Source organism: Sparus aurata, chromosome 6, assembly GCF_900880675.1.
Source record: "Sparus aurata chromosome 6, fSpaAur1.1, whole genome shotgun sequence".
In the NCBI taxonomy this organism is placed as follows: domain Eukaryota; kingdom Metazoa; phylum Chordata; class Actinopteri; order Spariformes; family Sparidae; genus Sparus; species Sparus aurata.
The window spans coordinates 17,440,758-17,465,547 of record NC_044192.1 but is presented as its reverse complement, the minus strand read 5'-3'; the positions used below and the strand labels follow the sequence as shown (position 1 = coordinate 17,465,547).

General features: G+C 41.6%; 3 protein-coding genes across 3 annotated transcripts; all 3 read right to left on the bottom strand.

Moving 5' to 3' along the window:
- Window positions 1–4,204: 4,204 nt before the first annotated feature.
- Window positions 4,205–8,701, bottom strand: hyal1 (hyaluronidase 1). Its single transcript, XM_030421582.1, has 4 exons — window positions 8,569–8,701; window positions 7,399–8,309; window positions 7,229–7,318; window positions 4,205–5,922 (listed from the first exon to the last, which is right to left on the bottom strand). Exons 2-4 carry the CDS (start codon window positions 8,305–8,307, stop codon window positions 5,596–5,598), a joined length of 1,326 nt encoding a protein of 441 aa, XP_030277442.1. The 5' UTR covers window positions 8,308–8,309; window positions 8,569–8,701; the 3' UTR covers window positions 4,205–5,595.
- A 535-nt stretch (window positions 8,702–9,236) lies between these two features.
- Window positions 9,237–14,765, bottom strand: hyal2a (hyaluronidase 2a). Its single transcript, XM_030421498.1, has 4 exons — window positions 14,475–14,765; window positions 12,602–13,574; window positions 11,997–12,086; window positions 9,237–10,337 (listed from the first exon to the last, which is right to left on the bottom strand). The coding sequence occupies exons 2-4, from the start codon at window positions 13,529–13,531 to the stop codon at window positions 9,960–9,962; spliced, it is 1,398 nt and encodes a 465-aa protein (XP_030277358.1). The 5' UTR covers window positions 13,532–13,574; window positions 14,475–14,765; the 3' UTR covers window positions 9,237–9,959.
- Window positions 14,766–21,159: 6,394 nt separating this feature from the next.
- tusc2a (tumor suppressor 2, mitochondrial calcium regulator a) lies at window positions 21,160–24,704 on the bottom strand. Its single transcript, XM_030420393.1, has 4 exons — window positions 24,550–24,704; window positions 23,673–23,910; window positions 21,956–22,076; window positions 21,160–21,867 (listed from the first exon to the last, which is right to left on the bottom strand). The coding sequence occupies exons 2-4, from the start codon at window positions 23,819–23,821 to the stop codon at window positions 21,802–21,804; spliced, it is 336 nt and encodes a 111-aa protein (XP_030276253.1). The 5' UTR covers window positions 23,822–23,910; window positions 24,550–24,704; the 3' UTR covers window positions 21,160–21,801.
- Window positions 24,705–24,790: the final 86 nt, after the last annotated feature.

Sequence of the window (24,790 nt, the reverse complement as noted above, 5' to 3'; positions counted from 1 at the left end):
ACACGTACATAAAAACATTATGATCAGATTTTCCTTTCTCTTTAGGCTGATTTATGTTGTAAATGCACTGATCAGCTGGTCGGCATTCAGCCAGGCGACGCCAGACTGCAGGATGTGATCCGGCTGCCACTGGCAGTGGATCTGCACAGCCTCTAAGTGCAGAGATATCAGAGCTCCATCTCATAAGAAATAGGACGCTGTGACCTCTCTCCCTCTCCGCCTTCCTGCCTTTTCATTTCATGTCTCCGATTCCTTGCTCCGATTTCATTTACTTACATGGAGATGCGATAAAAAAAAGAAAGAAAGAAAAGGTGACTCGGGGGGCCGCGTTCCATCAGTTTTTTTTACAGCCCACTCACTCACAATCAGTTGCTTTTACTGTGAAATAGTGGCATATCATTCTAAATCATTCAGAAAAGGTGCTGTCTACCATTTGCCAAACGACCGCATGGAGCTGCTTTTCTTACTTGTTACGATGAAAAGCCAAATGTTGTTGTTTTCATTGAGGGAACAGCTTCTGCTTCTATCTAGAGGTCAAAACAAATCAGCCTACGAACGCCTCCTAAACACACAAATTAACATGTTACACCGTGTTTGTTTAATCTGTAATCACAAGATTTAATCACAAAAAACGCTGAGAGTCACGAACCAGGACAGGAATCAGGAGGTTGGAATCACAAAGTAACTCACGATGCGTCGCCCATGATAATGATGGTATCACTATGTACAGCGATTTTAGCACGCTTGATTCATGCGGGAAGATCATCTAGGATACATCACAATGTCCTTTTACCTGAAGAAGAAATATCCCTGAAAAGGACCGAGCTAATGACTTGATTTAAAACACAAACTAAACTCACGAGGGGATGAGGTGCAGGTGGTGAGGGGAACGATTAGAGGAAACAGGAGAGCAGGGAAGGAGCTGGGAAAAACACTTGGAACAGGGCTGGGCTAATGAGGCTGATGTGAGACAGGTGTCGAGGGAAAATCAGGCAGGGCACAGGAACACGAGAGCAAGAACACAGGCGATTGGAGCACACATTTCTCCAGTCCACGAGGGCTCTGAAGTGGACTATCTGCAGAATTCATTGATTTAATTATCCACAATCAGCTGTGATACGACATGACGTAGAACTTATTATGAATGCACGATTACTTTAGTTAAACATTACCTAAATGGTTTAATAGAATTTCACCACAACACCATACCTAAATATGTAGAAGTAAAGGCAGAAGGTTAGCAGGTGGATTTTATTTTTGCACTCTTTAGGGCTGTCTGTCAGTGTATAGGTGGCTCAGTCCGCAAGTCCGGAGGGTGGAGATTTGGATGCAGCTTCAAAAAAATGTGGGTTAAAAAAAATGACTAAGACAAGAAGTTGAAGGCAACACATGACACTTGAGGGTCTGATCTACAAAATAAAACAGGAAATAGCTAAACAAAAACCTAAACCATGACATACAACTATGCCAAAATATTCTGTTTAATCTGGGTAAAAAAGAAAAAAACAAAAAACAAAAAAAACATCTTAAGGAGTCATGAAATAGGGACGTAAGTGAGTCAGTAAGTTTGCAGGGGAATCTGTTGGGAACGCCTGCACGTTTGATTAAAAATTGCACTATGATATAATAATATGTGACACAACTGTAGAACAGAAAACAATCCCCTCGTTTGACCCATCAATTCACCCCAACCTCTCCCCTCTTTGGATTTTGTGGCTCAGTAACATCGTCACACTACTGGGCACAGCCAGGCTAGCAGCTTCCCCCGAAATCCATTCTCTGTGCTAAGCTAAGCTAACCAGCTGCTGGTCCTCCATCAGCTTGGCATGTAGGAAACCGAAGTAAAAGTTGAACCAATCTTTTTTTCTAACTCTCTTTAACAAAGCACATAAGAGTCTTTCCCCCAAAAAACGTTGAAAGATCCCTTTAACTCACACTCTCGGGGTGGGGTATTCTGCATTTAATAGCCTGATCAATGCGCAGCAGCGTTGCTTCGGTGACACGCGCGCACATAAATCATGCAAACAAGTGTGCATCAGATCTTTTAAGAAACCTGATCAGAGAGTCGACTCCTCTGAAGGACAAAGACACAGAGCGTGACAAAACAGTTATTAAACCAAGAGCAGGCGAGACGATCTCCAGACCGAGCAGCAGGGGAAAAAAAGGGGAGACGTGACCATGGAGGGGTGACAGAGCGAGACGCCAAAATGAAGAAATGCAGAGATGAGAGGATAAAGAAATAGAGGGCCTGCCAGACCTGACAGAGGGATGGAGGGAAGAGAGAGGGAGAGAAGAAGAGCGAGGAGACCACTCAGACTAGATAAACAGATCAGTTCATGTACAGTCAGTTATGACACTGACTGTTTCAAAGTGTGAGATTCACTCTTTGGTAATCTAATGAAGCATCCGAGGCTTCACGCTGTCACAAAATGTCAAGCGCAAGGTTTTTTTTCTCTTGAATGTTTACGCTCGGAATTCGCAAACACAAGCGGAAAAGTACAACATGTCGGGTTTTTTTGGGGAAATTATTTTCTACGCAGACAAAACAAATCTTTAATAAACCCTCAGCTATTAAAAAACAACACAGCCTTATTATAATTCCTCCTCTGCATTTGAGCAGACGGCGTGGAGTTAAGGCTGCGAGGGGGGAGAAGGGAAATAATAATAATGAACAGAGTGATGAGCAGCACTGAATGTCAATCAGCGCCAGGGCCTTGTTGTGTGTTTTTTCTTCCCGCCATTATCAAGTAAATGCAGGTAAATAAAGCGTTTTGGGACAGACATTAAATTCTGTCCTCGCTCTTTAAAAGCCAATTGAGCAGTTTGTCTGCCTCAAGAAGACTGACATTATTTTAAGAAGCAGCACCGGCTGTAGATGTCTCTCCTTCGGCGTCTATCTCCTGCTCATTTTCTAACAATCCAGGCGGTAATGATAAAGCCGGAAGTAGGAAACAGTTGGGCCTTGTGGGAGTCTGTTTGTCCGGTCTGTCCGTCCTCTGGGGGACAGAGGAGGGAAATTACAACCAGCGACACCAGTTCGGGGCAGCAGAGACGATCAGATAAGACAACATTGTACACGCCACTCGTAAATCAATCAAGGTCACCTTCTGCTCCCTTTGGTTTCTGTGTTATAGAGGGTTTAATTCGTCAGCTGCCGCAGAGCCTGGGGATAGAGTTATCAGAATCTGACACACTGAATCAAATATGGTTTTCTCTCCACAGTTATTTGACTCTTCTGCTGATTACTCACACCCTCAGCACTGACCTTGATGCCTTCCCTCTAGTTAGCTGTCCCACAGCACCACCTGCTGGTCGTTGACCTCCACACAAGTGTTTTAAATAAAGGCAACAGCATGTCAATTTAAGGGAAATGGTGCTTACTCAATTAACTTAAGTGTGGTAACACTAAACACTAAGCTGGACATTTATAGTAAATTAAAATGGAGTAAAGAGTTATTTCACAAACAATGTATAAACCATTTCTTAACCATTTACACGATAATAAGCATCAGTTGCAACATTATAATGAATAATTGCTGTTTATGGAGTGAAATAACTACAAACTACAGTTCAGTTAACAATAAAAAATAACAATTCATTATTACAAAGTGTAACCTTAAGACCCAATTAAATGTTACTTAGATTATAGAGTTCCTTTAGACAGAAGCGGAAGAAGTATTTAGATCCTTTACTCAATGAAAGAGCTCATTGTGCAGAAATGTCTCTCAATAGTTTGTTTCCGACAAAAAAAAATATATTCATTTGTGTGTTTGTTACCAATGTGTTTAGTCAGCGGGAGCTGCTTTAAACTACTGGGCAGTTTAATTTCTCACAATAAATCATCTTGTTTTTAGTTGATTGTACACTTTACATGATGAAAACACTTACTCTGTAAAATATTTCCATCGAATGTGTAATCATGTAGATGTTTGTGCAAGTTCATGACACAAAATTATACTCAAGTCAATCACAAGCAAATTTACTGTTATTCACTTAAACACTTTATATACTATATTGTCAGCCTTCAGGCAGGTTCTGAGACAGAAATTACTCACTTTTAATATTAATTTGTGTTTTATTTGGTTTTTCCACCAAAAAAGTCCATGTAGAAGAATCTCTCCCTTATTTAAGGATCCGGAATCAATGAACATTGGTGATTTTAAAATAAGCAATTAGCCTCCAGGATTCAAGAAATCAGCCTGTGCACCTGAACGTTAGATTTAATGGGAGTAAAGAGGATTTTTATTCTTCAGCAGATGAACAGGAAAACAACCTTCAAGTGTCAAACACACACATCGTTCTGCAGAAAGAAGTAGCAATGAGCAATGATTTTGTAAACAATTATATGTGTTTACACTAAATCAGTTTTCTTCAACCCTGCATTGTTTAAATCCATGTGTACTGGCTTACAATCTACTTCTTGACTACCTTTGTTGTCACATTGCTACACTTGTAAAACCACTGCTACATATCCTTATTAGGTCTAAAACATACAAAGTAATTTTTAATAACAGTTTAAGGCTGATTTATAGAACACAAATGGTGAAAAGATTTGATGTCAGTAAACATTCACCGTTTATCAGAACACATCACAGGAATGTAAAGATTTGTCTGCAAACATTGTTAAATTGGTATTTGTTTTAAAAAATGCAGCAGCAGCTCCCATATAAATTAAGAACAATCAAGTAATTAAAAATAATTCATTAAGAAAACATAAAAATCTAAAAGCTTGTAAGTGTCCATTCAAAGGAGACCACATGCACCCGTTCTGATTACTACCTCTGGGTCAACTACTTCAGAGGCCCCAGTCTGCCTCTGAAGTAGTTCCCTTTCACACTTTCTTCAAATTTTTACAAACATTATTTATGAGTCACTGAATTACCTGATTCAAGTTAAAAGTGCTATTTGTAAGAAAGGTTCATTTTTGAGTCTCATCCCTCCCCAAAAAATGACGTTTTGGTACAGTAGCCTACCCGTCCTATCTTCCAAAAGTGCTATAACTTACTTATCAAACTGGGAATTAACACTAAAATCCCCTTTTCTTGTTAATAGCACTGTTAAGAGCCTGTCCACACACACGTACGTTTTAGGTCACTGAAACTAAAGTATTTCTAAAGACGCCTTCTGACATGCGGAACAGCGAGAATCACAGACTACCGGTTTGTTTAGGGTTCAGTTAGCACCAATGTGAGTCGGTCTACCTACAAGTTTACAACCTAACTTGGCAGTTTATACGTTTTGAATCACTTTTCATTTAAATAGAATAATCTCAAAATGAGGCTCAGAATCTTCCTCTGTTGTGTTTCACGTATTGTTGATATAGACTTTATTGCCCCACACACCACCTGAAGGTTTTTACATCCTCATGTGAAGGTTGTGTGGACAGAATCTTTTTTATTTTTTTAAAACAGAGGGTAAACACATCTGTACTAGAGCTGATATTCTCAGCCTCTGCGGGTCCTACCACTTCCGGATATTCGCCTTGCGTCAATGCAAATTATTAATGTCGACAAATTCATTTTGTTGACTACATCAACTACATCGACGCGTCGTCCCATCCCTAATCTGTACACATGTGGACGAGGCCTCACTCTTTTATCCCTGAGCAGGTTTCGAGCAGCTCTCACCGCACCACCCTTTGTAACACCTGCATTCAAACTCGGACTTCATGCGCGCCACCTCGTGTGTTCTCATCCGCCCTAAAACTGTGTAGTCCCGCCCCCCCTCTGGTCTCTTCTCAGACACCACCGTCCACGCGGCCGGGTCGAGGTGGAGGTAGGCCCTTGATTTCATGCTCTTCCTCTGGCACCTCCCCTGAGAGGAACACAAGGTCTGGCTACAGAGAGTGGCCGCCGCCGTTACGTTCACCAGGTAAGAACCCAGGGTCTTGTCGATGTAGGACTTCACGGCATCACAAGTGGCCTAAAAGGAGGAAGGAAACAAATCAGTAGTCATTTACACAACTTTACAGCTGAATATGGGCCAATAATCATGTTTATGCGCTATACTGGTAAACGCCAATGACAATTGTTAGCACTGTGGGAAGAAATACAGATTTCCAGGCAGGTTTTTTTGCCATTTAAAATGAATCTGTACTGTATGTTTGTGATCCATGTATAAAGGTGAATGTATTCAGTGGGATAAAACTGGTTCTTTTTTATTAGGTTTGGAATAATGTTTCTTTTAGAAGAACATCTAAGAGACTAACCAAAGAACTGCATACAACACAATTTAAGAGCATTTCAAGAAAGAATCTGAAGCAGGATGTTAAGCTACAAAACATATTGGTGCAGTTAAGATCAAAATGCTGCGCTCAAACTTGTTCTGAAATCGTCTCAGCCAAAATGAAAACGTGTCGAAACACCACCCTTCATGTTTCGTTATGGTTTTCAGATAATTTTTTTCTGTTATCTTCCAATCATTGCGGTGGTGCCTGAAGTGGTTTCCAATTTCCTTTTTTTAAAAATCACCATAACTACAGTGGTGAACTGAAGTAAACAAAATAATGACCTTCATGTTTTTAGAACAGTTTTCAGGATGGAGTCAGACTGTTTTTCATGTCAGAATATAAATATCCTGCTCATCTGTGTTTCTCTTCTAGGCTTTTTGCACAGTGGGTTTACACTAAAACAATAATTAGCATCAAGAGGTATGAAGGGAGAGCAAGGGTTGAGAGAGGTTTTTCGAACAACATTCAACAGCGTGTCACGTTCTCCTCGGGGACGGTTGTCACATGAGCGACATAAAGATGATGAGCTGGCTATTATTGTTCCTTTTATCATCCTTTACATGGTTATGTGAGGATAAAAAAAAATGCACTTACGGGAATGTTTTCCCCTGTCTATGTTCTGTTGATGCAGGGGATGATTAAGGTTTAGTTAAACATTTTGAGTTCAACTTTTTTTAATTCAGTTTTTGGATTGTTTTCATAAGCAAGAAGGATGTGTGGAATAAAAACGGTGATATCTCTGGTTCTGCTGTATCAGTTTTTTTAATTTAACTGTCCACAATAAAGGAGTGCCTATACATTACATTAGTACATTACCCCCTCTGGAGCCACAAAAAGGCTTTACACTACATTTTCACATTTGAGGAATTCAAATGAAACTTGAAAGTTTGGTGCTTGACACCTTTCTCCTACAACAGAAATATAAACATAAACACAAAACGTGTATGCAGGTGTCCAAACATACTGTGTGCAGCGAGGGTAACAGGTGAGTTACTCTACCTTCGATTTGGAGAAGTCGTGGTCACCCCAGAGCACCACCCCTGCAGATCCTAAAGCAGCGCTCTCTCCGATGGTGTAGACCAGGTGCTCCTGCAGGAGGACACTACAACATTCAGACCACATCGTAACAATCCCGAACATGATGGGAGTTAAAAACACCTGCTCCTCACCTGAGAGAGGAAGTCTAACGTGTACGTGTAGACGATGCGGGCGTAGGGGAACACAGGCGGTGCTGATGGAGTCTGCTGGGCTCCAGCTCTCATGGCCTCCAGGATGCGGTAGTGAGAGTAGAGGAGCACTTCTTTGCCGAGCTTCCGCATCTCGAGGCTGAGGTAGATGTCAGGATAGAGAGCGGAGGAGACGTTCCACAGCCACAGCAGCTCGTCGTTCCTCTTCAACTCCACAGGTGGACACTCCCCTGTGTAGCTCTTGTCGCTGTAGTAGTTGTAGCAGCTGGGGAAACCGTAGTAACCCCACAGCCCGTTTGGTCTCACCTTCTGCCCCAGTTTGAGTGTTTCCTCCATGAATTTCCTCCCAGCTTCCTCGAACTCCACCTTTGCTGCAGCCTCTACCTGCGCAGGAGTCCAGTCTGGATGCTTGGCCTTCACCAGCGCCTTTGACCCCTCCCAGTACACCTGCTTACTGTCCCAGTTTCTCTCCCACACAGGCCTCCAGCTCTCCCAGTCCACCACAGCCAGCCCCTGGAAGTCCTTATCAGGGATATAAGTGCTGATATTCTCAGCAGCCACCCTGAGGTGTGCATCAAGACTGGCGTTCTGTGGCACCCCGCCGTTGATGGCCACCGCTTGGCTGGAGTACCTGGGGTACAGGCCGAGCTTGTCAGCGTAAAAGATGGTTATGTTGTCACCCATGAAGGTTTGGTTCTGGTTCTGGACGATGCTGAAGGTGCCCAGGTCGAGGTCGATGCCATACTGAGAGAGACAGTTGGCAGTGGGGGCGTTCCATACTGAGAGGAAAGGCACCTGGGAGAAAGACGATGACGATGATGCAAACCGCAGCCCTGAAACAAGGCTGACCAGTTTTAGGAGGAGCAGCACCTGAGAATGAAAGTAAGCCATCCCTGCATAGAGGGAAGAGAAAACAGAAGTGTTGTGAGTTCTTGAGAGAATATCACAAACACGTTTCAAGTCTCAAAATATCATTTTCAGCACCAAGAATTTCAGCTGTTGACTGTAAATCCTACCTAATTTCCCTTTAGGGATCAATAAAGTTATCTATCTATGATTTTCCAAATGACCACAAGTAACTGGTGTGATGTATCCACATGGGAAGACATTAACACACTCAAATGGAATTTAGTGCAACAAGCAGTAACTTACCTTTTTAATACTTGGACTTTGGCTTGGACTTTGTGATCTGGTTGTACAGGGATATACAACAGGCAGTCTCATGATCTGAGTGACACATGCAGGAAATGGGGAAGGAACAAAAACAGAAGTGCGCTCTGGGATTTTCCAACGGCCAATCGTAAGCATGCAAAGGTTTTCTTCACAACCAATCATAAGTGAATAAGGATTTAAAGTCACAGGCAAGTTAAAGCCTGTTCCCATCATCCTGTTGTCCTTTTTTTCACTCTGTCTCACTAGGAATAGAAACATTACCCAAAAAAAGACAAAAACCCTAACCTGGAAACTTATTATTCTACTCTAAATTGATGTCAAGCAGGCCATATTGAGCTCCTCCTACTCCTCCAAATTGAAGTGAGTGCCTTTCTCAACTCTTAAAAGCAGTAAAAATAACTCCTGGCTTAACAGCACCCTACAATTACATGGGGAGGGGGTATGAGGCAGCAGCCTGCAGACTGTGTCCCTCCCTGAGGACTGAGCTAGCTTTTTCAATGACATGTTTCCCCCCCCCCCCCCCGAGAAGCTTAACTTTTAATGACTGCAAACAGCAAAGCCACACCTGTATTATCTGAAAACTGAAGTTTATTTTAGTGTCCCTCCCCTCTTATCTGTAAATCGTAAAAGGAAATTACACAATGAACTCAAAAATGAAAATAAGTTTATTTAATTAGACAAAAGTCTGATTAGAGGACGGCAAAAAGAGAGTGTCAGAAAATTGCTTTTAATATTGTGCTTCTGATGTAAAACAGCTGCTGAAATATAGAATACAGTCTTTTTTTTTAAAGCAGAAATTGAGTAACGTAGTGTTTAGGAGAAACTAGTAGTCATGATTTGGACATAAAAATAAGAAAATATCATATAAAACACTTGAAAATACATTCAAATAAATAGTAACACTAACTGCCTCCATAAAAACATCAGATGTCAGAGAGAGGTTGAAAAAAAGATCACGCACTTTAAGTATATTGTGCTATTTCCAGACTTAAGTGCATCAATTCCACTGTCTTTCACCACACAGCTACTGACATAAACATCAACTCATTCATCACATTGCCCTCCCCAACAACAACAAAAAAAACGTTCTCTCTATTTGAAAACATGGAATTTGACACTTTGGGAAACAGTGGCCAAGAGGAAACTGAGAGCAAAATGTAAACAAGGTCATTTCCAGCAAGCCCTCCAATGTTTAAAAAAAGATTACAAGTTATAAACAAATACAACTTTGCAATTTCCACAGTGTTTCTTATTAAATTTCATCTTGTGTCATCTGTTTACAGCAATTAGAAGAAAAACGACACTTCAAAATTCCCAACTTTGCTCCTGAATTTATAAAATGCAACTACATCTACAGTATTTGTGGTGCGTTAACAGAGGAGCAGAGCGATGATCAGTAAGATCACACTTTGCAGCGCTGCAGGATCGGTGGCTTTAGATGGAACCAGAGTCTGACTGCAGCCCTCTCCCTTGTAGCCGCTGTAGCACTGGCACTGAAACTCTGCCTGAAATCTCTCCTTCTCCGCTTCGCCGAGCTCGCCGGTGACCGTCGGCTTGCCGCCCTCCCTGACGATTGTGTGGTTGAAGGGGTTCAGATGCAAGTAAACGTCGCTGTCTGGATTTTTGCGCAGGCAGCGGCCGTGAGAAGCACACAAACTCTGGCTGCATAGCTCTGCTGCCGTGGAGACGTTGAGGAGGTATTGACTTAGCGGACCCCGCAGATACTCGTCCAGGTTGGAGCAGCTGGTCTGGAGAGAGATTCATAATGAGTTAAGGCTGCACTGAGGACCTTTAACACCGAGGCTGCCAACATTTCTAATCTCATTAATCATGTGTGTGAGGGCTCAGGAATTTGACTTCTCTGTGTAATTTTCAGTACTGGAACAAGAAGTCAGACTGTCCATTTGGGTGAAAGTAGTAATAACAACATATAAGATTTTACTGGAGTATTCAGGATTTTATATAACAATGTTCATATTAAATATATTCTGTAGAGCACTTGAATAAATATACATGGATACAGTCCACTGCTGTAGCATTACAGCCCCTATCAATAAAAAAGCAGCAGTATTAAACTCTTTATTAAAGGTACGATCACAAATTAAAAGGTTTTGTAGATAAATAATGAGAGGAAATTCAAGTTGACTTATCTTCTTCTTTTGTCTTTATTTATTGAAAGCTAAAATACTGAACTTTTATGTCAACAGAAAAACAGTCACTCTGCTCTAAAAAGCACTACACAGATGGAAATTAAATTCAGGGTTTTATTTTACTTGAAAACAATGTAAACAATTCCCATTATATCAATCCATATTTATAAAAAACACAAACACAACCTTGATCAGTCAAACTACACATCCAACTCTATGAAGTGGGATGTATTAATGTGTTAATTCAGGACAAAAACATAAGGAGAGTCTTTATCAGGACATTCATGGATAAAAAGGATTCCAAATCTGAATAACACATATCATTTACACAGCACCATGTTCACACCCATATGTGTGTTTGTCTTCTGATTATGGTTGATTTATGTAACAGATGGGTGTTTGTGGGAAGCATTGTTGTGTGATTTCTTATGTTTTCTTTGAATTGAAATTGCATAACATATTGCTGCAATTCTTTTTTCTGTAATATGAAGCCTGGAGGATGGTACTTCTCAAACCCCTGAAAGGTTTTCTGGTAATACTTCTTCACTCCTTCCTGTATATTGTATCATGTCAAAATAAAACCATGTTCACATCTAGAGTACAATGTGTCAGTTATTCCAAAACAAAGTCAAACATGAGAGGAAAGTAATGTGTTTTAACAAGAATCTGGATGGAACATTTCTAAATTCATATTAAAAGATCGATATTTTGTCTGAAATCACCCCAATAAGTCACTGCTGGGGGGTAAGTATAAGAAGTAGAAAAGTCTGGTAAATTCAGACAATTACATTTTAGAATTATACTTAACTGTAATGCGCCCTTAAACCAGGAAAAGACAACCCTGGTGCCACATCTCGTTATCGATATTATATCAAACTAAAGTAAGGGCCATGGTGATTTGGGTCAATACAAATCAGTCAAAACCATTTTCTCTGATTTTCTGCTAGATACACACTGAATGGGAACAAACACTGTCCATGACTGATTTTAAGATTTAATCTGAATCTACCAAAATCAGCCAAAATATGAAAAACACTTTCAAAAAACCTCTCCTGAATCTGAAGCTGTCCTTGTGACTCAAGTGACACAGTCATTCTGTGCCGGAGCCCTGAGGAATAATTGCTGGTTATCAAATGACTGCACACATGACAGACAAGAGCAGCAGGTCAAAACTAACCAGATCATAACGTTCATGGTCAGATCTGAAAGTTGAGTCTGAGTGATTCACGTTTTTATAATTATTGTGTTGATGCTTACTTTGCTGCCTGCATATGCTGTGTCTCCCCACATGATGATCCCAGCTGCTCCCAAAGCCACGCTCTCCCCGATAGTGGAGACGAGGTCAAACTGTGAAACAAAAAAACATGCAGCACTTTAACCCTATCACATTTACAAAGAAAAACATACTGTTGAGTATGAATAGAACTGGGTCAAAGTGTTAGTGGAGCAAAAGCTACTGTATGTGAAGCACAGCAGCAGCTGTTATTGGTTCATTCTCCCAGAAGGAAACAATCTATAGGGTGTCAGCGAGATTTTGAACTCAACCAACACCCATCCTGCCTACTCCACAGAAGTGAGAGGTATTGGGGTGTCTGACTGCTACCAGAACAGGAAAGGACTGTGGCTGACGATAAGGAAAAGCTATAGCTCCAAGGCGCATGCACTGATCACAGAGAAAGAGTGCTGACTGTTAGAACAACAGTGAGATTGAGGGTTAATCTTGGAACAAAGAGTCCACATGTTCTGCTTCAAAATGTATGTTATCTTACATGAGCGTCACATTAGTCATGTTAACCATAATGGTGAAGAAAAAGCATGGAAAAGAGGAAGAGGAAGCAAATCCAGGAGGGAGTTAATGTCACCTCTGTCAGCTGGTCCGAAGAGTAGGCGTAGGTGGGCCGGGTATACACAAAGACAGGACGTGCCAATCCATCCCCTAATGATGCTAAACGCATCCCCTCCTTCACTCGGTTCCGGACAAACTGCCGTCCGGAGGGAGAGGACTTCAGCACTTCACCCATATAGATGGAAGGGAAGAGGGCCGTGCTCTCGATCCATAACCACCTCAGCTTCTCGTTGCGAGCCACCTCCACATCTGGACAGCGGCCTGTGTAGTTTTCCAGAGTGCGCCTGTAGTCATGATTGTAGCAGTCGGGGAACAGGTAGAAACCCCAAAGCTGGTTCGGCCTCAGGTTCTTGGCGTGTCTCAGTGTCTCCAGCATGAACTTCCTGGCTGACATCTCAAACTCCTGCTGGGCCACTTTTGCCACCTGGTCTGGCGGCCACGTTGGGTTCTTTTGTCGCACCATCTCTCGGGAGTGTTTGCGATAAACATCTTTGGTGTCCCAGTTGCGTATCCAGAGTGGGCGCCACTCCTCCCAGTCAATAACTGCCAGACCCTTGGCGCCTGGTTCCTTTATGTACTTCTGCACTCCCTCCTGCATCTTCTCCAGGTGCTGTTCCAGACTGGCAGCCTGTGGCAGCCCCCTGTTCATCGGCGTTTCATCTTGCTCATAGTAGGGGTACAAACCTAAGCGGTCCTTGTAGAAGATGGTGAGGTTCTGCCTGACAAAGCCCTCATTGGGGGAGGCCACGATCTGGAAAAGGTCCAGCTGAAAGCGAATACCATGCCGCGGGGAACAGTCCTCAGTTGGGGCATTCCAAGCGAGGAGCAGAGGCTTTTGGGAGTACAGAGGCCATCTCGTGGGTTTCAGTCCCAACGCAGAGAGGCAGTCCCACAGCAGTGCAGTCAGCAGCAGTACTTTCCAGTCAGGCAGAGTCCCGTACAACATGTCTTCAGGTGTGAATTGACAGATAGGACTGTCACTGTCTGCTCTACAAGTCACAGAGGAGACCCACATTTAATTTGTATGATTACTTTTTCAAATAAGCGGTAATCGCAAAGTGCATCCATTTAAAAATCTACTGTCTCCTCAACATTCATCACAACCACAGCTAGATAAAAATGTGACACTGCATATTATACACAGAAGCACATAAGGCCTAGTGTGTGGAAGTGGCCCTTAAATCATTATCAGGTAAATAAGTGTGAACAATATTAGTGCAGCAGCTTCTTCTAACATTAGAACCGAAACTAACGGGGACTGACGTGGAACAAATACGTGGACGTGACGTGGAAAAATAATACAGTGAGACTGACGTCTATTGAAAAATCAAAGTGATGCATTAAATCAGTGCATTGTTTTCTAAGTGTAGTGCACTATATGGAAATAAATCAATGCAGCAATCACCAATTAAAAAGTTGTTTGGATAAATAATGGCAGTAATTTCTAGTCTTTCTTCTTCTTCTTTTGTCTTTATTCATTGGAAGCAAATTGGTTTCTGCCTTTATGCCATCAGAAAGTCACTGTCACTGTCTGGGTAAGTTAGTTTCATTCAGTGATTTATTTACTTTTCTAATAAGTGACAGGTATATTAATCCATAGTTAGGACTGTGAGTAAGTCTTTTAAATTAACAACCTCAACAATATAGACTTATGTGCACCATCTGCAGATAATCAGTGCTACATAAATTAAGCTAGTTTCTGTCTTTATTTAAAAAAAAAAAAAAAAACCTCTTCCCACGGTTATATCTGCAGACTGTTTTCAACAAGTTGGGCTGCAACATTTAAACTTTTTTCGCTGAATTTAACATAAACTTCGAAGTTGTTAAACCTCTTAAACAAAAAGTAAGGGAAAGTTGAATCCAGCCTGTCTGCAGCTGGACAAACTTACCTTTACTGGCAGACTGAGGAAGCATTCCCAAAAAAAAAACAAAAAAAAACAGTAGCCTGCTCCTTCAAAGCCGCGTTTTTTGTTTTTGCGTTGCCTCAAGATAAACTGGAGAAGTTCAAAATGAACATTGCTTTAGCGCAAGAAAACCACGACGAGGTTGGCTTTTTAACGGCATGTGCGGCCGGTGAGTGACCTCTGAGCTCCGGTGTGGGTCTGGACCGTCGGTACGGCGGAGAGAAGCGGAGCTGCCCCCTGCGATGGTGTCAGTTGCTACTCGTTTTAGAGCCAGGCTACTTTCAGGATGTTCCATTCAGAGCCTACAAAGGGGGGGTGGGCGGGGGAGTGGCGAAACTAACCGGACATCCTAACAACTCAGTCAGCGTGTCTAATCTGTCCCAGCGACGTGTTCCCCTCGCCTAAAGTCCCACTCACAGCTCCAGGTCCAAGTTCGGCGCTCATTTTGTGCGTGATTATAAAGATTACGTCCAGTGTCCCGGTACAGCGCGGAATGAATCAGTCCAAGAAGTTTTGCCTCTCGCTGCCGTGAAACAGACACACTGTAAAGCAGCAATGTGGAGCCCGGCGGAGGGTCAGAGCGGGCCAGTGTGCCACATCCCTAAAAATAAGATCAGATCATACCCACAAATGACCACTGTGCTCCCGTGACCTTTCAGATACATTACAATCAGATTTAGCTTTGTAATACTATGGCATTTAGAAGGACTTGTGCGAGCTTAATTTCAGTGTGATGACATCAGATGTCTTCTGATCCTTCAAACACACAACAACTAAACATTCTGTGTGACATTAAAGGTGCAATATGTAAGAATCAGTCACCTGTTGAATTAGTAATACAAACAAACATGGCGCAGCATACCCTCCAAAGTAACTGCTACATGTAGCTGCTGTGAGCTAATAAACTCGGCAGGCGTTGGACCACCGTGAGACCTTATTTCAGAAGAATATTGTACTAATAAACTTTGGTTCATATGTTGTTTTCCAAGTCAAGAAAGTGATAGTTTGTCATAAAACTTAATGAAAAGTGAAACTTTCAAAAATCACACTTAAACCCACTAAGATCAGGCTTTTTTGGGGCAATGGAAATGTGTAAAGTCTGCATTTTCACCCGGATCAATTGACGCTGCAGTAGATTTGTGTTTTTATCACCTCGGCTCTGATCTAAACATAAGACCAGGTTGAACGCGCTAAATTCTGCCACCATGCAAAGTGATGACATGTTATCAGCACTTGACTGACAGGTATAAAATAAACAAACTGTTAGTCTCTGAAATTTTGATTAGTCGGTGGCAATAGCTGACATACATAAGTAGCGCCTTTTCTTCATTTTTTTTCATACTCTTTTTTTTTTTAACTATCTATACATTACTCTGTATTCTATGGTTTAGGTTGCTGTACAAATTGTTAAAAGATAACTTGCAGTAGTGGAACAAGTATTTAGATCTATTACTCGTGGTTGTAATTGTAGGACTTGAGTAGCAACAAATACATCACAAGTCTTGCTTTCAAAATTGTACTCCAGTAAAAAAACAGTAGTATTATCAGCAAAGTGTATTAGTAAAATATGTTTTTATTTATGGTTTATTTGACATGGACAATACAATATAGACGAACTGTACAGCTGTCACAGCATTTACAGCAGATGCTTATTTGCAATACTCGTCCTCTTCAAGGGCTTTTATGAGAATACGAGATTAAAACAAGATAAAAAAAAAATAAAAAAAGGCAGTAAAATGAGTAGTGCCGGATGCAATAAAGCACACATTTAAAAGCCTTTCATTCCAGAACTTGACATAAGTGGTTTATTGCTGATTAAAAGAGGATTTGGTAGCTTTGCTGCAAATTTAAAGTGACCACGGTCGACAGTAGAAAGTGATGCATTAACACATAAAGAGCATTTTAATGTTGTAGCTGAGCAAAGAAGATCAAACTTTAATTCCTTTTTTTGTTTGACTGTTTAATTTATAACAATTGACCATTTTCCGTAAGCTGATTATAGGTTTCATTTGAAAAATCAAACATTTTTAGTTTTTTAGATGTGCTGGAATAAAAAGAAAGGTCCGGGTGTAAAGTACAGCAAAAATGGCTTTTGAGTAAATGTGCTTGAATGATTGTACTTCCTTACGTTGCACCCCTGTCTACATTAAGTATTGTTTACACATAAAGTACAGTAACATCAGTCATTGGGTCTTTTTTGATCATTCCAACATCAGTGAATCCTGGTTTTTGTTCCTTTACTTTTACATTTCCATGTTGATACTTGACTGGAGGATTTTAATGTCTTTTTCCAGTAACGCTCCGAGCAAACTTCAGACGGCGGGCACAAGGCATGTGGCATGCAGATGTCACTGCGGCCTGAGGCATGTGATGACAGCCACTGGCAGCGCTCATTGAAGTAACCAAGTACCACATACCGTTATGTTGCCAAGTACAGCAGATAGGACGCTGCAGAGCATGAGGGGTAGTGGCCATGGGAGAAGAGGGTAGGGGCCACGCACTGTCACATAATTAACCAAACTTAACAACCTGTTTTCAGACCCTAGATGACTGTGTAAAATGGAAACAGGAGTGTGAACATCTGACCAGTACTGGGTACGTCTTTCTGACTTTTCCTTTACGGATGCATGTGAGCTGAAGGATGCCTGGACACATGACTGGGGTGAGATGGTGGTAGGGCCTGGAAGTGAGATGTTTTCCTGTGTCAGAGACCGTTCCGCAGTTTGTTTTCCTCTTCAGAGCTTTGCTGACTCACCCCACCATGTCATCGGTTTCTCTCTCCTTTTTTTTTCTCTGTGTGTGCTTGAGGAAAATGTTGACCATGAACGACCCACGCACATGCAGAGCGAGGGAAAGGGAGAAAGGGGTGGCTTTGTTTCCGTGTACTCCCGGCTTCCCTTTGACCTCCGCCTCCCGAACATTACATCAGCAGGAGTCAGGGACCATCAGGAAGCGAAAACAATGGCAGGGAAACTGCGAAACGCGCCCCGCCACCTTCACTTTACGTCCCAAACACTTCATGAGTTGCAATTAGTTTCGGGAATCGTGTGGATTGGTAAACTGGGATGGAAGGAATTTCATTGGAACAATTGGGTTTGCCCTTAATAAAAGTTTACAACCTCATTTGCCTTGTTTCTACACAAGATCCAAAACACATCATTTGTGTTTGAATACTGAAAGATATGGTGTGAGGCCCCACAATACACACTGGTGCACACATTTCAAGGCTGAAGTCTGCACCTAAGCCGACTTTCATGTGGCTTTATGGATCAATTAAAGGATAAGGTCACTCATAAAGGAAAATTCCGTCATTATCTAACCACCAACTGCAGACAGGGCGTGAGCTAATGCTTAAAGGTGTAAATGCAATCTCTTTAAATACACTTGGGATCTGTGGGCTTCCAGAGATTTGGATTACACTGAAGCAACTGTTTCCTTTTAGTTGTTTCTTTGGGGTTTTAAAACAAGTCCCCATCTACTTCAGTTGTTCAGGAAAAAAGCTGAAACAGCGTTTTGCTGTGAAGCTCCAGAAATGACTGCTAACTCAGTTTTGTTGTACCAGTGATTCTGATTCTGAAATGTTTTCTCTACAGACTACAAAACTTCATCTCATTCTCATTTTTATTTTTTTTATCAGCATGAAGGAGAGTAAATATCGAAGGAATTTTCTTTTTTTTTGGGATCTTCAATGTCCTTCAGTTAATCCGTCACTCACATTCACCGTGTATGATCACACACAACGCCTCACTAAAGAGTAACATGATCCAACTATTGCGGTGCTCAGATAAAACTGGCTCCAGTGATCACCGCTGGTAACAGCTCCGGCATGTTAAAGTGTCCCTCAGAAAAACAATATCTCTCTTTTATTGTTCGCGATTCAAAGCATGTTATAGCTCTGTTTCAAGGCTGCTGATAATTTATAATGGCTATCTCTCATAACCACAGCCACATGGACTGCTCCCCCCCCCCCTTTCATATACACACTGTGCACATCACAGAACACATTGTAGCGATCAGAACAGAGCTATTCAGTGTCACAATCGCGAAGCTCAGTCATTTTTATGGCCTTGCGAGAAAAAAGGGGCTCATCTTCATAATACAGTCCCGAGCGAAACATGAAAGAGCAGTGGAGAGGAAACACATCAAAGTGACTGACCTCTGGCCCAAAAAACACTCCCAACCACATTCCACACAATTACAGACACCAGAGAATGCCTGCAGAGGAAGCCCAGCCCGTGCATTGTGGGGATTTGTCAGCTATGCACTGAAATATGTTTACATTGCCATTAAAGTTTGATATTGTGCCAGCTGGCAGCAGCAGTCTCCACCAGTCACGATCGGAGCCGCCGGGCGCTTCACCTCAGACAGCATTTAATTACATCTCTAGTCCCTTTTTTTAGGAAGGCCTGACAGAACTGGATTATCGTTAGAGGTAAAGACAGTGAATATATGTGACACAACAAACACCAACCGTCTTCACACATGAACTTATTAAAGTCAGCACAGGTTTAGATTTCTGCCGCCATCTAGGGGCGACACATCTCACATATGTGGAAGTGTGAATACGTTGAATTTTCAAAATGATAAAAGCAGATTGTCTCCATCTTTGCAAGAACTGGTAATCAAAATCTGGCTTCGGTTGAAGACAGCAGCTGTACAGTGCAGAATTCTGGACTGAAATTCAACGCAGCATCAACAAAAAGCTAAAAATAATGTACACTAACAGCTGCGGTGAAGTTACTGGAACTCCTGACGACATTTTTAAAAGTGACAGCTTCATCACAGGCGATGATTATCATTATAGATATTATTATGCATTTTCATCTAGAACTGAAATTCCTTCTGGATAGTTGACAGCTGGTACTTAAAGGGTAACTCCACCTATTTGACCAAGTCTGGAGTACTACTGGATTATATGACAAAATAGTATGAAGTCATTTGAGGCACCAGAGGAAGCTATCTGATGTATTAAATCCTGTGATGTCAATAAATGGCTAAGTTGCATTGTGGGTAACGTAGGCGCTGGCTGTGTGGAATAAAGAAGAAAGAGATTTCTCTGGTTCTGCTCTATTGATTTTGATCAATTGGTTTTAAAACTGTCCATAATGAGTCCAATAGTTTTTTATAGGAGTACAATGCCAGTGGACTGCTTTTCAAAACCTGAACCCCAATGCAACTCAGCACGAGTGACATCACTAGTGACAGTGGAGCCACAAAAGGCTTTATGCTACGTTTTTACATATGCGGTTCTCCCCAAGACCTGTAAACGCACTCACATGTGTGAAATTGGTGGAGTTTTCCTTTAAAGAGACAGTTCTACGTTTTGGGAAATACTTTTTTATCCGCTTTCTGTCATGACTTACACAGGGTTCCCACGGGCCCTTCAAATCAAAGAGTTTGTAAATTTGAGGGAACAAATCAAGGCCTTGAAGGTTTTTGAAAATAGGCATCCATGGGTCATTGAAAGTGCTCGGATTTATATATTTTGTGCAAAACTAGAAAGGCGATAAGATGGTTAACCACTTATACACCTTATAATACGAGTTATCAGAGTATCTTTTGATTTGAATCCATGTAGCTACATTTGTTTTGATCATAAAGATCTGCATTCAAAGCCAAATTTGTTAAATCAGAAATAAAATAAAACAACCCAAAGGCATTCCCTGATAGACCATTAGCGTATATCATATGAGTAACTGATTTCATCAAATGGCTCTAATGACATAAGATTGCGTGGAAAGCATTCAGCCAGAGCGCCAACCTCATCACCCGCAGCTGTTAAACACAAGGACGACTGAACCCACCACCGTCCTCGCTGCCTCAGAGCCTACCAGCACAAAGTGGATATAAAGAATTCTATGACATTTATCAATCAATATTTATTCCAGCATTCTCTCAGCCCAGAACCATATCACCCACTTACACATATGTAATAGTTTGTTTATTCATTTTTTTCCCTGACTTTCTTCAGCTCTGTCGTCCTTTTCCTGAGCTGTATGTCTATTTCTATCTTGTTCTTTGAACTTTATGAAACACTGAAAGCACCAAAAATAAAGCAGGTTTTGATTCTTAAAAACATTTTCAAAGAACAAAAATTAAAAATAAAAATTAAAAACACATTCATTTATATCTACATTTGTATGTCCTCATGCACATGTGAAATGTCAGACGGCACATCTTCAACATGTTCTTCATGTACAGCACTGTACCATTCACCTTTCTTTACCTTATTTGTTCAGTTCTTGTTGTACCGCCTGTATGTCTATAACAGTTTAGCTCACTAAGAGAAATGCAAACAAGATTCAAATTCCCTGTATGTGTACACACAGTTTGCCATTTCTGACTAACCTTGATGCATCTCCAACTACACCCTGCTGGGTCCTTGAATTTAAGGGAATTTGGCCTGGAAAGTCTTTGAAAATGTCATAGAATTTTACATTTAAGAAGGTGCGGGAACCCTGTTTCAGTACCACTCTTTATGCCTCCATATTCAACTTAAAGCTGAGGACAGCTTAACTCAGCTTAGAATAAACTAGAAATGCTTGCTCCGTTCAAGGGTAGCTAGAAACTCAACATGTTACGACTTGTTTGTTTAAAACTGAACCCATAAAAGTGGCATCATTCTTCCCATTTGACGCTTTGCAAGAAAACAAAATCTTGACACAAGACATTCAGCTCAGTAAACCATTTATTCAAGTATTTCCAACTAAGAAATCTGAAATTATTTACAGTACATTATGTTCACTAGTGCAGGTCTGAGCTTCGGTTACTGAGACAGACTCAGACGTGACGACACAGAACATGACCATCCAATATGTACAATGAACCTCAAAGTCCTTCGTTACTCTACCCTGTAACTACAGCTTCGATTCCCTCTCGCGCACATTCACTCGAACAAACCTAAGTGCACACACGTACACATACAGCTTCACTCTACGTCTCACAGAAGGCATATACCATTAAAGCCTTTTCACATCAACAATGTTTTTCCCTGCAGAAAAACTCACAAGAGAAATACAACTTCATTTGATGTATTCTCTAAGACTGCTTACATATCAGCTGGGTAGTGGACACACAACCTGTACCATCACTACTTATGTGAATATCAAAATATGGATTTTTTTGTGAACAGGGCACCCACTGACTATAGTTGAATTCAAATGTATAACATTTCATTCAATATATCAGTTTAATAGGACAGTTTTCTCCACAGTTCCAGTCTTGACCGCAAGGTTGGAGGCTGGAACAAGACTTTGCTCCGAGACGAGAACCTCTGGTCGCACTTCTTAGTACATCAGGCATGTTGAACTTTTCACACCTCACAGAGGACGATGGGGAAATCTACATGAATACAGGGATGGTCGAGCTTCACAATTCCCTGAAAAAATGAAATATTCAGAGTGATGAATCATTCAAAAACATCTGTCAGAACACATCAGTGGTGTCAAAGCGTGTAAGTCGCTCACCTGTGGAATCAGATTTTTCTGAATTCTCTTCAACTTGGACTTTTTTCTGCCATTTTTCGTCACCACCGTCTCCTCGTAGAATTCATGGGCAAGATCTCCGTCCTCGTCATAGTACAAAGAGCTGCCAACACAGCAAGCAAACATCAGTCTTAAACTACATGTGAGAGGAAGATATCAGCACGACATGTGAGTTAAAAGAGCGTTACCTGGCCAGTTTTCTCAAAACATAAAAGCCCATAATACATTTTTTCACTTACCCACAGTGATATCTGGACAAGTTCATTGTGCAGAACATTTGAGGCTGTTACTGTGCACTTGAAATGCTTATACTTATAAGCATTTTGAACTATTATTCAACTAGAAACTATTTTTGTCAATACTGAATGACAATGTTTGCCCTTTTCTTTCTTTTTTTTTCAAGACACAATCACCTTTAATATTGCTTTAATAAGGAAAATTGAAAGGGTCTTAAGGGTCCCTCTGACAGGTGCCAATCAAGCCATTGGCCATGGCCAGAAGCCACCCCATCCCTCGCCACCAGCCCCCTCACCAGTTGGGTTAGTGAGAAAAATAGTTTCTACATGAAACTGCCAACAACAAGGTCTGTGGATTATCTTAAATAACTGGGTCATGATTTCTGAAAAGAGTCAGTGCTGTTGAGTTTTTCAAATGCATTTTTTTGACATTTTGAGCACCGCAAGCCGCGTGCCATCATATTCCATTATGCCTGAGGGAAAGGTAGACATCTCTTTGGCAGATATAGCAAAAAAAAAACCTGCAAGTCATACCAAAACAATCTGAATGGCTAAATAGCAGTACAGTTAAGAGGAAAAACACATAATGCAAATTTTGGGGTCACAGAGTGGGGTGGCAATAGCTCAGTCCGAGGGGACTTGGCTTGGGGACTTGAAGGTCGCTGGTTCAAGTCCCACCCGGACCAAAAAAGGAATGACATGAACTGGCAGTTGGAGAGTGCTGGTTCACATCCTGGGCATTACCGAGGTGCCCTTGAGCAAGTCACCGACCCCTAACACTGCTCATTGCGCGCCGTGGCATGTTTGGCTGCCCCTTCGCTCATCTCCTCTACACTGTGTGTGCGTGCGCAACTGTGTGTAATGTGAGTGGAAAAAAGAATTTCCCAATTTGGGATTAAAATAGTATATAAATTGATTTTGGTGTAATGTGCAGGGAATGTGAGATTCCAACCACTTTCCGCTGTTACTGTGCACTTTAACTTTTCATGTCCTTTGAGTGTTACATTGCGCTGTGTGTGGCCTCTACTGCCTTTGAAACCAAACATATTTCACAGATCTCGGTGTGGACAGTTTTTATTAGAGCCCAACTAATATTCAATTGTATCCACACACATCAGACAACACATACGCTGACATCAACATATATATGTGAAACGCCAGTATCATCCAGGATGGCCCTACAGGGAAATCTGTGGACTACCCTCTGCAACCGGATTAATGCTCTCCTGAAATAGCTGCTGAGTATAACCTGATATTTTGGTTAGGGTGCCTTGGTGGATGAGAGGTTAGGGCGCCCGCTTCCATCTGGCCTGGGACTTTGAATAAAGTTATTCCCTTATTCCGCTCTCTCCTTGTGTTCTGTCGTTTTTATATTTCCAATAGGAAATACAAAACTGTACACCTCCATAACTCTATAAAGAAACCAAGTTCTGACTTTGGTGAACCACTTGTGCATTATTTACCTCCTCCTTGTAAAAACAAACGGTGTTGCATTTCTGGTGCCTTTGAGCCGGGCCACAGACTGCTCGTTGCCCTCGCTGGACGAATCGCCTCCAGCTCCACTGCCTGAGAAAGGCCAGACACCTTTGGCTTTGGATCCACTTCCTCCCATCCTCAGAGATAAGGCATAGTTATTCTCCAGATAAAGCTTTCAGTTCGGTTGGTGGACAGATGCGCTCACTTTCTAGCCAAAGCCAGGATCTGAAAAGCAGAAGAAAGAAAGAAAGAAAGAAAGAGCAGATTCGCAATCAGACACATGACTTGTTGTGTTTACTGAAAAGCACCACTTGGTTTGCTTGTTTACTAGTTGGATCAGCGCCATTGTCATTGTGGTGAAATGCCATTTTTTGTTTGTCCAACTCAGAGACGCCACTGAGACTGTCATGACAGCGCTATAAAATGATCACCTCACAGAACTTGACATTTTCGGAGTGTCAGGTTAGCCTGTAATGTAACGGTACGTTACACTAAGTTAGCTTAACGGTAAGCTAACAACCGGGCCGTACAATTAACGACCACTAAGCGCAAGCAATCTGATTCATAACGCTAGGCTTACTGTTATTCTGGTTCACTAAAACAGCCATCGTTTTATAGCTGGTACGCATGATTTGTCTCGTAAAACTACCATCAATTGTCGGTCAGTGGAGCTAATATTAAATCGCTAACGGTACCTTCATCTGGAGGTGAGTTAGCCTGTTAGCTTGTGCCACTGACGCAGCTTAGCTACAATAGCTAGCGTTAACTGATAACTAGCTGGACAAGAAAGAAAACACAGGATTATCTTGGCCAAACGCCGCCATGAAACGCTCATTTGAAACGTGCCTCTGGTTAATATCCTACCTTATTAAATCCGGTTAAATGGTCATGTCCTGTCATAACTTTTACCCCCAGCTACGTAGAGCTAGCGTTAGCTGTTTTGGTCCTTGCGATAAGGTGATCAGCTGATCTGACAGACAGGCAACACAGACAGTTAAAGCGAAACACTGAATGAACGACTGCTCGACGTCATTGTCAGGGATAGTGATGTGTAGGTAAAGTGTCATATGACTCCAGGTCTAAAATTTTAGTTTCTTTTAGTGGG